At 57.3% G+C, this 12,420-nt stretch overlaps 2 protein-coding genes across 2 annotated transcripts in view; one reads left to right on the forward strand and one right to left on the reverse strand.

The window, feature by feature from the left end:
• Nucleotides 1–10,028, forward strand: part of OLFML2B (olfactomedin like 2B) — a 10,286-nt gene extending 258 nt beyond the window's left edge. The window contains exons 2-9 of the mRNA XM_010715901.1: nucleotides 2–60; nucleotides 735–998; nucleotides 3,301–3,408; nucleotides 5,373–5,537; nucleotides 6,245–6,473; nucleotides 7,422–7,952; nucleotides 8,205–8,381; nucleotides 8,654–10,028. Of these exons, the coding sequence (XP_010714203.1) occupies nucleotides 2–60; nucleotides 735–998; nucleotides 3,301–3,408; nucleotides 5,373–5,537; nucleotides 6,245–6,473; nucleotides 7,422–7,952; nucleotides 8,205–8,381; nucleotides 8,654–9,255 (2,135 nt within the window). The 3' untranslated portion in view covers nucleotides 9,256–10,028. The remainder of the gene's footprint in view (nucleotide 1; nucleotides 61–734; nucleotides 999–3,300; nucleotides 3,409–5,372; nucleotides 5,538–6,244; nucleotides 6,474–7,421; nucleotides 7,953–8,204; nucleotides 8,382–8,653) is intronic.
• Nucleotides 10,029–10,210: 182 nt separating this feature from the next.
• The window catches only part of ATF6 (activating transcription factor 6), a 72,047-nt gene continuing 69,837 nt past the window's right edge, over nucleotides 10,211–12,420 (reverse strand). The window contains 1 exon segment of the mRNA XM_010715686.3: nucleotides 10,211–12,222. Within this exon segment, the coding sequence (XP_010713988.2) occupies nucleotides 12,014–12,222 (209 nt within the window). The 3' untranslated portion in view covers nucleotides 10,211–12,013.

Consider the following 12,420-nt stretch of genomic DNA (forward strand, 5'->3'; position numbering starts at 1 on the left):
GGGCCCTCCGCCGAGCCGCTGCAGGACGAGGCGGACAACCAGGAGAACATCCTCTCGCAGGTACGAGGCTGCTTTGGGGGCCGATGATTTTTTGATGGATGCTGCTTTTGGAGGGATGCTGTTTGGGGGCCGTGAGGCTCGGGGCGGTGCTGCTCGGGGGAACGTTGCTTTTATGGGGTGATGCTCTTTGGGGTGCTGAGCGCGCCCGGGGTGCTGCGACGTGCGTGCCTTGCTCTGTGCTGGGAGGTGCCGTGCAGGATCGGGGTGGATGCATCTGCAGAGGGGTTTATCGCTCCGCTTTGTTTCTGCTTTGAAACACCGACCCGGGGACTTCCCTGGGGGGGCTCGGGGAAGGGGCGGGGGGGATCGTGGGTGGGGATCTGCCGCAGCCTCTTTGTGTGCGAGCTCTCCTCGCCCGGGATGCGGTGGAGGGCTCTGTTGGCTTTGGCCGATCCGACCGTGTGCTATTATCTGCCCTCGGAAATGGCTAACGCGGAGCCTATTGGAAACATACCGTCAAAGTTATTTTTGTGCTCGGGCTTTCAGAAGCTCTGTCTGCAAATCTCCGTAAAGGAAATTCCTGGCATTGTATGGGGCTAATCAGCAGCACAGTCCCACCACCAGGTTACGCTGCTTGTAGGGTAGTTCAGTTAGGATTCTACAAGGTTCAGGATGTCCAAAAGTCAGCGGGGAGGTCGGGCATCCCGGCGGGGCCGTGACGGTGCTGTGCTCAGCTGCTAGGTGACTACGACAAGGTGAAGGCGGTGTCCGAGGGCGCCGACTGCCGCTGCAAGTGCCTGGTGAGACCCCTGGGCCGCGGCGCCTGCCAGCGCATCAACCAGGGCTCCTTCCACGCCGAGGACTTCTACACCGTGGAGACCATCACCTCGGGGCCCGGCTGCAAGTGCGCCTGTGTGGCCCCCCCCTCGGCTCTGAACCCCTGCGAGGGGGACTTCAGGCTGCAGAAGCTGCGGGAGGCGGACAGCGGAGACCTGAAGGTAGGAGGAGGGCTGGAGGCTGAGGTCGCGTTGCTTGAAAGTGCTCAGAAAAGCCTCTGGGGATTGCTGCTGCCAGCTGGCAAGTGTTAGAGGCTTTATGGATGGTTGGATAGAGGGATGGACTGATGGGGAGATGGGTCAGCTGGATGTATGGATGGGATGGCTGGATAGATGGATGGGTGGACAGGCAGACAGTGCTGTCTCCTTCCATCACCATGTTAAAGTTCCTGCCTTGGAGAAGAGTGTGGCCCAGAGCGCTTTGGACAGATGCTGCCTGCTGCAGCCAGAGAACAGCTTGGGGGTATGGCCCTGAAACATAGCCAATATATAATATTCATAGGGGGTTCTGAAAATAATTTTCCCCTACTCTTTGTCCCTTTAAAGAGATCTTTTGATCTCTTTCTTCCTCTGCTTTGAAAGCATTTATCTGTTACTCTCATATCTGTACATTTTATGGAGAAGAGAGGCTGGGACAGAAAGATGGAGGTGTGTGGCTGCAGTGATCAGATGCTGTCCATCCCCACTGCCTCACTCCTTCTGAGAGCTGTTGCCCTGTTCAGGGAGGTGGTGGCAGCATTTGCCCTCTGAAATGTTGGCACTTCTGTACCATTTGCTGTCCCAGGGCAGAGAACTGAGTGCTGGTGACACTTCCTGCTGGTTCTGGGCTGCACCTCGGTGAGGCTGCATCCTGGCTGAGGTCAGCCCTGCACAATAACTCCCTTCCCATTGGTTTGGAGCTGGGGATGTGTCTCATCTTGTCAGACCGCAGGCAGTGAGCAGCCCGCTGTCCGAGTTCCCCGCAGTGGGGGGAGATGACAAGCACGGGCAGATAACCCAGCATGCTGGGGAAGGAAGGACTGCTCTGCAGCTCTCCAGTGGTCCCTCGCTCTCCAGGAAGCTCAGCTGGGTTGAGGCGAAGCCCTGAGACCAGCACGGCCCTGTTAGATGCTGTCAGGATGCAGCTGGCACAGCGCAGCACAGCTTGGCTTTGTCTGCTTCCCAGCCACGGTGTGAGCACTCCTCTAGGAACTGGCCTCACTCACAGCTCGCCTGGCGAGGATCCACATCGAGGGCTTTCCTTTGCTGTGCGAGTCTCGGGAGCTGTGAAAGCAGATGGCTTTGTCACCAAGCACGACTCCGAGAAGGTCCCCAGAATAAGAGGCAGGCAGTGCCAGGAGCACCCCACTGCATGTGCAGTGCATCCCAGTGAAATTGTGACTTGCTGCCCCTCTGCTTGTGGGTCTAGCTTGCATTCTCGGGGTCTTGGGTGTACAGCCCACAACAAGTGCATGTTCAGGAGGAGCTGGAATGCAGCTAATGAGGTCTACAACCCCCGCGCCTCGGTGGAAGCCATCCAGCCCGGGTGGAAGTGCGTTTCTCTAGTGTCTGTCTGGCAGCCCACATGCATTGTGTCAGCCGTTGCAGTCCAGTTCTCAGCAGAAAAGTGGATGCACAGCCATAAAACAGCCTTGTCTCTGCTGCTGCCATTTTACTTGGCACAAAAGGAAACTTTCCTTCGCTGTCAGCTCCGCAGGGAGACTGCAGAGGCTGGGGTGGAAACTGCGAGTGCCGCCAGCAGTGCTGCCTGCATTGCTCCCATGTTTATGGAGCTGTGCTGAATGGTTTGACTTGCTGGGAGAAAATGCCACCTTCTTGCAGTGGCTCCCATGCACCAATGATGCTCAGTGGCTGCACGGTGCCATGCTGCGTGCGCTCATGGCTGGGGGCAGCAAGAGAGGCTGCAGTCAGAGCAGGCGCACAGTGCTGAGGGTATCACTGTCTCCAGGGTCCCCTGAGGTCACCTGTCCTGACCCAGGAAAGCCACATGCAGGACATCTCCAAAACAGGGCTGTCAGGGGAAGGCAGGATGCAGCATCCCTCAGGTGATGTTACTCTCCAGGGAAGCCACTTCTTACAAGGCTGGCGCTGACTGAGGTCTCTGCATGCTGTTGCATTTGAGAGTATTTTTATATTTTTTAACAAGTTTCTTCTTGTTCCAGGAAAACAAGCCTGGGATGGCAGGAACTCAGAGCGTGATCTCAGGCTCCCTTTTATTAGTTCTGCGGTTCTCCCTTGGCTCATCTGCTGCCACTCAGGGTAGCCCAGGGCTGGGCAGAGCCATGGGCAGCACTTCTCATCTCACACACCAAACGCGGGGCTCAGGGCTGTCTGTACAAGGGAAAACTTGCTTCTTAGTGAACTTCTTGCGCTCAGATGTGAGCATTATTTTGGCTATAGAAAGCATACTGCGTGCCTCAAAGCAAAGCCCTGAGTTTGATGGAGCACTCCCTTTGTCTTACAGCTGTCCTCCATTGTTGAGATGCTAGAAAGTGCCTTCTATGGCCTGGACCTGCTGAAGCTGCATTCGGTCACAACGAAGCTGGTGGGCCGGGTGGAGAGACTGGAGAAGGTAAGAGGGTCCTTGGGAGCTGCAGGTGTCAGAGCCCCGTGCCTTTGGGGTGAGGGGTCAGGGTCATAGTTGGGGTGCACACTGCTGACCTGATGGTAGCCAAGGAGGTCGCATTCTGCATCATTGTAACAATCAGAAAGAGCAATGCAATGGAAAGGTGATACAACAGGTGTAACAACAGAAGGACTAACAGAACAGAAGGACAACAGAAAGGTATTATAAGGGAAGGGAAAAGGACTGCTCACCCATCTCTGAAGACCAATGCATACAAGGGAAAACTCCCCCTCAGAGGGATCTCCAGAAGGAAATCCTTCTGCAGTGGCAGTCAGCCCTTAAATGAGGTCTGAGAGAGGTGCAGCCAGGCTCCACCCCTTGCAGTCACACAGCTGAATTGCCTTCACCTGTGCTCCAAGGGCTGACCGGGTCCTTCCCCCAGGTACTCAATCAATGGTTCAGGCTGTGGTTCAGCAGCTGCCACACAATGACAGAGCTGCATCTTGGCTTGCCTCGAGAAGAGCTGAGCCCTCAGTGCTGCTTGAAAGATAGAAAGACAGCATCCATAGCTGAGTGTTCCCTTGGTTGGTGCGATGCATGGGGTGCAGTGTGGAGCCGTGGGGTCCCAGGCTCCCAGACAGAGTGCTGAGTGCTCTCTCTGTAGCAGCTCAGTCCCGCAGACTGCAGCCAAGCGGCGATGATTTAGAAAGCCAAAATTCCACTTGCAGTGTGTTTCGGGAAGGCACGGTGCACTCTGCCTGAGGTCAGGGAGGAGGTGGCTGGGAGGAGCACAGGGCTGCAGGACCTGGGTTTCCAAGCAGGGAGTTGACCTAAAAAGGGGAAAGGGGTTTTGAGGTCTAAAATTAATAAAGCACCGATGCTTCTGTTTGTGATCCAACCCTCTTCCTGTGCTCTCCAGATGCCACTTGGGTTTGCCACTGAGCTCTGTGCTGTCAGGGAAGGGGAGAGGGTTTGTCTGAGCTGAGGCTGACTAGCTGGAAGTGCCTGGGGGCTTGGAAACACCAAGGGAGGTACTGCCTCTGCTGTGCCTCTTCTTACTGCTCTGCCACTGCTGGAGGGTAGAGCACTGGGTGATAGAGCAGGAGAGGGCTGGCGGGGCTGCAGGCAGATTGTGAGCAGCTGTGAGCAGCCCCCTGTTGCTGGCTCAGCACCCAGATTTCTGCCTGCGCCGGCCCAGGATCCGGTGCAAGACAGCTGAGGCACTGCAGGAGAGCCTGGCGCTGTGTCAGGGGGTCAGAGAGTGTGATTTGAGCAGCTGGGGCCAGGCACAGCAGCTGGGCAGCATCGGGAGCATCACAGGGTGCTGCTCTGGGGTAGCTCTCAGCTGAAGGAGTTGTGTTTTGTCACATAGGCCAAGAATGGCACAAAATAGGTGATAAGGACACAAGGCTGTTGGAAGCAGCCTCCGTCCCCAAGGGAGGAGGGTGTCAGTGCTGCTCCTTGGAGAGCATCTTCAGCTCAGCGAAAATCTTGCTGGGAAGTCCCACAGTTATTGCGCTCAGCCTGAAAGTGCAACACTAATGCTGTGGCTCACAAACCCTGAGCAAAGGCACTCTGATGCTTTTGAGAGTGGCCAGCTAATGGGGCTTGGGTCAGAGTTTGTGCAGAGAGGAGAAGGGATGCAAATTGTTTCCAGTGTAACAAGCAACTGCATCCAAACGGAGTCAGCGGAGCAATGAACTCCCGGATGCAGTCTGCAGAGTGAGTGCCTCTGGTTTGTGTTCAGCTTGCAGCTGCTGCCTCAGCTGGCAATTCTGGGATCACAGATGGAGGTCATGGTGGCTTTTAGGAGAAATTAATGACAGGACAGATTCACAACAAAGGACTGGGGGTGGTTGGGGGGCATCTTACAGCCAGCCCCGTGGAGACAGAGCCGGGAGCTCAGGGCTTGCCATTCCCCTGCCTGCAAGGCTCCAGGCCAGGGTCATGTCCCAACTCTCATTTCCCAGGGCATGTCCAGGAATGCCACGCGGACAGGAGTCAGTGTGGAGGAGCCCCTGTCAGAGCCCCAGCACCGTGTTGGGGAGAACTGCTCCAGCCTCATCTCCAACAGCCTGGCCGACATCGAGAGCTCGCTGCAGCGGGACGCGGAGGCTGCATACGTGCACCCCGAGGTAGGGCTGCACGGCACCCATCAGCCACTTGGCACGGCTCGGCATCCCGGTGGGGTGCTGCAGTGCTGGCAGCAGGCTGCTCTCCCTGCTCAGCACAGCCCGTGTCCCCCAGTACAGCCAGGCTGCTCTGGCTTAGCTGCTCCAGCCTCCCCTCCTGCTCCTCCGGGTCGGAGAGGCCAAGTGCTCGGAAAGGCTGATGTCATCGCGGCCGGCTGGGAGCCTGGGACGCCGTGGATTAGCAGGGTTTGGGGCACGCAGCCTGCTGCTCTCTGCTCTCCATCCCGAGCAGTCGGATGGAGTGGCTCCTGGCACACCCTAACCCTGTGATACCCACAGCACTGCTCCTTGCTGAGGCTGAGCCTGCCCTGTCCAGCAGAGCAAAGCGCGGGGCTGCTGTCACCCTGAGCGACCTCATTTCCCAATATTCCCTCTCATTGTTAATTGCAGCCGGGCTCCAAAGGAATCCTGGGCCCGCCCTCAGCCAAATGGGCACTGCTTCAATGCTCGGGCTGGTTTTCCATTTTGCTTTAATGAGCTGAAATCCCACAGCCATGAGCTGCAGCTGCCGCGGTGCTGGGCTCTGGCCCCAGCTCAGCCTCTGTACAGCTGTCCGCTGCCACTGGTAGCCCAGGGGCTGAGCGGGTCCTTGCAGGTCCATATTTGGCTATTTGGGCCCATCCCATAGCAATTTCTCTTGTTTCTTACAGGGCAAGTACGAAGAAAGGTTCCTGAAGGATGAAACCATCTCACAGCAGATCAATTCTGTCGAGTCCCTTACAGAGTTGCATCTCACTCCTGAGGAGGGGAAGCCCAAGCAGCTCCTGCAGAGGAAGCTGAGCCCACGGAGCCGCCCTCCCTCCAAGCCCACCATTGTGCGGGGGGTCACCTACTACAAGGCTCAGTCCTCCGAGTCCGACAACGACATCGAGGAGCAACGTGAGTCAGGCCAATGGCTGCCACCTGCACCCTGAGCAAAATGTGCAGGGCTGCTGCAGAGAGGGGGAATGCAGGGGTATAGGGTATCCAGCAGCGCTGTCATGGTGATTGTGGCTCCAGGAGATTGGGATGTGAGCAGGGGGATGGAGATGTGTGCTGGGAGATCCATGGGTGCAAGAGGAGCAGGAAGGGATGCACAGGATCATGGTAAAGCTGCTGGTGAGTGGTGGAGTGAGAGAACTGAGCAACAAGGAGCAGGGATGGACGAGCTGCTAATCCTGGGATGTCGTTTATGAGAGGGAGCAGCAAAAATGGAGCGGCAGGAGGTGGAGACATGGAGTAGAGGGGAAAGGTGCTGTACTATCAAGTCCTGCTCCCCACCGGCATGCTGCGTGGTTGATGCAGGGTGTATTGATCTACAATGGCAGAACCAATTGGTAAATCACTGCTGAAAAGAGCAGTGTGAGCATCTGGCCTCTGACCTGTGCATGGAGAGCAGCGTGGTGGTGTTATTGCATGGAAAATATATGGTAGCTAAGGAAGTCCCTGCCACAGTCAGAAATACAGAATCAACACCTCTCCAGAAGGGAAACATGAGTTGATGATGCATGCAAATCCTGCAAATGTGCCTGCCTGACGTCACTGCAGGGACATGTGCTGCAGGGCTCAGAGGGGAGCCAGGATCCCTCTCTCCATGCAGGGTGCCCCAGGGCACAGTGAGGCAGGATCCCAATAAACTAGATGCACAAAGCAGTACACAGCCTTTGGGTGCAAGGCTGGCTCAGCAGCCAGGTCAGGTCAGTGCAGCCCTGCAAGGATCCAGGAGACCTCAGATCCCCTTCTCTGGCTGGGAATTAGGAAAAAAAGGCAGATGGATTCAGAACAAAGAGCGAGGGGAGGGCAGGGCAGGCGGCTGTGGCTCTGCTGATCCATATCTGTGCCTGGCAGAGGACGAGCTGTTCAGTGGGGACAACACCGTGGATCTGCTGATAGAGGACCAGCTGCTGCGGCCCAGCGGGCGGGTGGGTGAGGCTGTGAGGAAACCATCCCCGGTGGGGTGGCCGCCCACCCCCAGCATTGACCCCAGCACCGCGCCAACCACCCTGCCCCTGTCCACTGCCGCCTCCGTGGGGCCGACACCAGAGCCCACCACTGCCAGCCTGCCACCCCCTACCGTGGAGACTGCAACCACACCCTCGGTGCTGCCCGAGGAGGAGACCCCGCAGCTGCTGACAGCATCAGCCAGCGTGGTGGCACCTGTGGCCACTGAGAGCCCGCCTGTGGCCAACAGCTCTGTCCCCAGCCCTGCTGTGGCTACCACCTCCCAGACCTCATGGGATGCGGGGATGAGCCCTGAGCCTGGCATGGGGAGCAGCCCGGGACCCTCGGAGCAGGCCAGCACCCCCCCGCCACTCAGCACCACCATCCCGGCCACCCCGAAGCAGGCCCTGGAGGAGGAGGACATCAGGAACATCATCGGTGAGTGCACGCGTATGGCTGCAGGTCCTGTCCCCTCCTGCTGGCTCGTGCCCGTGCTGTGGATTTGGCCGTAGGTAGGATGTGGAGTGGAGACACTGGGCAGTGCTTTACCAGGGCATCAAGTGTCACTTGTTAACTCTGGAACCTACTGCAGTCCCCTTCTTGTGCAAGTGGTGGGCAGGGGGGTGGAGTGGCAGAGGGAAGTGTGTGGCTGCCCTGCCTCCAGCCTCGCCATCCCCTCTGCCCATGCAGGGCGCTGTAAGGACACGCTGTCCACCATCTCGGGGCCCACCACTCAGAACACCTATGGGCGCAATGAGGGGGCCTGGATGAAGGACCCTCTGGCCAGGGAGGAGCGGATCTACGTCACCAACTACTACTATGGAAACACGCTGGTGGAGTTCAGGAACCTCGACAACTTCAAGCAAGGTGAGGTTGCACTGTCCTCACATTGCCATGGCTGTGTGAGCTGGTCCCAAAACCACCCTTGTTCCCTGCCACAGTAACGGGAAGGACCCTCTTGGGTGGTGGTACCCAGTGTGTGGGACTGTGTGGGGCTCAGAGCATGGGGCAAGCCCAGCTGCCCATGGTGGCTCTGAGCATGCTTGTCACCATAGGGGGGCCGGGAGGCAGCCAAAGCAGGGCTGAGGGCCGGGCCCCAAAAGGGAGGATTTCACGGATGTGGCGTCTCTGTCTCTCAGGGCGCTGGAGCAACTCCTACAAGCTCCCCTACAGCTGGATCGGGACGGGGCACGTCGTCTACAACGGGTCCTTCTACTACAACCGGGCCTTCACCCGTAACATCATCAAATACGACCTGAAGCAGCGGTACGTGGCCGCCTGGGCCATGCTGCACGACGTGGCCTACGAGGAGTCCACACCGTGGCGATGGCGTGGCCATTCAGATGTGGACTTTGCCGTGGATGAGAACGGCCTGTGGGTCATTTACCCGGCCATCAGCTACGAGGGCTTCAACCAGGAGGTGATCGTGCTGAGCAAGCTGAATGCAGCCGACCTCAGCACCCAGAAAGAGACGACGTGGCGGACGGGCCTGCGAAAGAACTTCTATGGGAACTGCTTCGTCATCTGCGGGGTCCTGTACGCGGTCGACAGCTACAACAAGAGGAACGCCAACATCTCCTATGCCTTTGACACGCACACCAACACTCAGATCATCCCCCGGCTGCTCTTCGAGAATGAGTATGCCTACACCACGCAGATAGACTATAACCCCAAGGACCGCCTGCTCTACGCTTGGGACAATGGCCACCAGGTCACCTACCACGTCATCTTTGCCTACTGAGAGCCCTGAGATGGGGCACTGCGAGTGAGGGGCCACCAGCACCTTTTATTGTTATTATTGTTATTATTATTATTATTATTTTGTACAAATCAAAGAGTACGTGATGGGTTTTTGTCTCAGGCTGTTTAGATGGCGGATTGTAGATCGATCCCCAGGCCAGGACCACCCCTTTGTCCCTGGTGTGACCTTGCCTCTGTGCTCGAGGGCAGTGTGGCGGGGCCCGTGGCAGCAGAGCTGCTCCTTTGGGGGGACGCTGAGGAGGAGGTGGCCCTGACATAACCCTGCTGATGTTTTTTAGATGAAAGCCATCAGCGCTTAACCCCAGGCCCAGTGCAAAGCTGGCCTTTCTGCTGCAGGCACCAGCTCCTGGCAGGACAGTGGTGTCCACCCACCCCAGTGGAGGGGTGCATTGTCCCCCCTGGGGGCCACCCTCCCACCCAACAGACAGTGGGTGCTTGGGAGATCCTGCTGTACAACACAGCCCTGGTGCTGGCACTTAGCTGAAGACTGTCCCCTCTCCCTCTGACTCTGCCCTTTGCAGCCTACCCTGGGGGCTCCGTCTGGCCTGGGGGAGGCTGTGGGTGCCGGGCTGGGAGCTGGCAGTGGGAGGGGGGCATTGTAAATATGTGTAGATGACTTCTGTTTGTGCGTTTTGTAACCAAAATAGTCCCCACTTGGTATTTGCCTCGCGGAGGTCCCAGCCTCCATCCCTCCAGCCTGGCACCACCTTGTATTTACCCGCTGTTAATAATAAAAGATCAAGTACCTCTGCAGTGCTTGGGGTTTTTTGGGTCTGGGTCACTCACAAAAAATGGATGACTGGGAAGGGTGCTTGGCCTCCTTGTCACCAGTGGTGCCTGACAGTGCCAGTGCTGTACCCAGCAGCCCAAAAGACAGCACTCTGCCTTCCACTCTTTTGTATAAGTAACACTGTATTAAGCAAAATAATAATGAATAATAGTAATAAATAAGAGAACCACTTTATTGCCTTCAGTGCTAGGGACACACAACAGGATACAAGGAAAGAGAGGTGCTCTCTGCCACTGCCGGAGGCTGCAGCGTGTCCCCAGGCCCCCTGTGCCAGCCCCAGGCTGAGGACACTGCCCTGCCACCCACCCAGGGGACCTGCTAATCTCCAGCAGCAAAGGGCCCCCTTAGTGCCCCACGTCCGGGGGGCTGCGTGCCTCCAGCTGGGGCACAGCCGGGGAGGTTCTGGGCTGTGTGAACTGGCTTGCCGTCAGGTGGGGCCTGGGCCAGGAAAACAGGACTGGTGCACGGAGCATGGCCAGGCCCCTCGCCGAGCCCGGCTGCTTCCCAGCAGCTCGCGCCGGGGGGACGGGGCTGTGCGGTGCTGACTACGTGGCAAAGGGCAAAGCTTTTCCACAGTGTTGCAAGGCACATATTTTACTGGGGTGGATTGCTCCTCGCCCTCCTCCTCGCCTCCCCGCGAGTTGTTTGTCTTTCTGCTGGGTCAACCTTTCTTTCCTAACAGCCACACACACACAAATAATAATAATAATAATTAAAAAAACAAACACATCAGTCAGTAAGTGGTTCAGACAACGAGGGAAAGCCGACGGTCTGGCAAACTGAAGCTGATCATCTTCTGTGCTAAGTGCGAGAGGGGAAATAACGTAACAACATGCTGAAGTCATTACGCATGGCTGCTGCTCCCAGCCCAGCACTGCAGCCCCTCAGCTGCTGCCCCAGTAGGGTGCTGCCCGCCCCATAGGCCTGCAAACACTCTGCAGGTTGTGAGCAGCGAAAAACATTAAATATTACCCAACGTGAAAAAAAACAAAACAAAACAAGAAAAAAAAGGGAAGAAAAAAAAACAAACCCAAAAACAAACCCAAAAGAAAGGCAGTACAACCTTTAGCAATGCACACGCTGAGCTAAACCACCACAACCTAAACCACTTAGCCTTGCTAAGGCTCCAACTGCAGGGTGACCCTGATAGCAGCTCCCCATGTGGAGGGGCGCACAGAGCCCCTGTGCATCGCTCCCTGTGCCCGGTTCTCACCTGGAGGCAGTGCAGGTTGTTCTGCTTGTAGTGCGTTGGCTGTGACCACCCTGTGGTGCAGGGCTAATGTTCCTCACTGCGTGGCTGGGCTGCCCCACGGCACCATCACCAGCCTGCAGCACCCCCACAAGGGAGGCTGCATGGGGAAGGGTTTGGGGAAGGTGCATGGGGTGACAAGGAGTGGGGATAACCACTGTGGCAGGGGTGGATGCTGTGGGGTGCAAGGCAAGGATGAGGGCTGGCAGGACCGCCTGCAGCTTGGATCTGGGCACTGGGGAAAAGCCTGGCCTCAGGCACAGCCTGCGCAGCAGTGTCTCTGGGTAGGACCCCAGTGCTCAGCACCAGACCTCAGGAGACAGTTTAAAAGGGAGAAAAAAAACAAACCCAAAGTATGGACAGTGCATAAGTAGCAAGGACAGCCCGTGCTCCCCCCTGTGCCAGTGCTGAGCATCGGCTGATGCTGGACACCAGGACTGAGGCAGTGTGCATTGCCTGCACCTCTGGCATTGGGCACCACATTGCGTGGGTCCTCCAGGCCTGTCCCCAGTGAGGGGCCGCAGAGCTCTGCAATCCCTGGGCTAGACAGGATGTGGCCATTTGGCAGCATCGTGCACTGGGACGGGCTTAGCTGCCCTTGCTGTGTCCAGAGCCCCGGGGACCTGCCAATGGCAAGGCTCAGTCTGGCAGCAGGACCTGCTGCATGCTGGGTGTGCGGGCTGTGCTGCTGTGCAGGAGTTACTGCAGGGACTTGACAATGGCCCTCAGGGCGTGGGGTGTCTCTGAGACAGAGGAGGATGAGCTGTAGAAGGTGTTGGTGTCATTTCTGCGCTGCTCACGGAGGTACGGAGGAACAGAGGAACTTTTGATGTGGAGGATCCTGGTGTCCATCACTTCGCAGTCGATTTGCATCATCACCTCGTAGTCCTTCCCATTGATCACGTTCTCTGCAGAAATACAAAAGCCAGTGTTAGCTCTGCAACACAGCGATGCAAGAGCATCAAAAAGCAGTGCTTTCTTGGCATGTCCTCAGGCTGGGCTGGGAGCTTCAGCTGAAAGGAAGCTGGGGTGTGGGCAGCCCTTTTGTTTCTGGAGGTCTGTGCACAGATCCTCATCCTGCCACTGGCACCCAAAAGGCTCTAGAC

The sequence above is a fragment of the Meleagris gallopavo genome, chromosome 10, assembly GCF_000146605.3.
Source record: "Meleagris gallopavo isolate NT-WF06-2002-E0010 breed Aviagen turkey brand Nicholas breeding stock chromosome 10, Turkey_5.1, whole genome shotgun sequence".
Classification (NCBI taxonomy): Eukaryota; Metazoa; Chordata; class Aves; order Galliformes; family Phasianidae; genus Meleagris; species Meleagris gallopavo.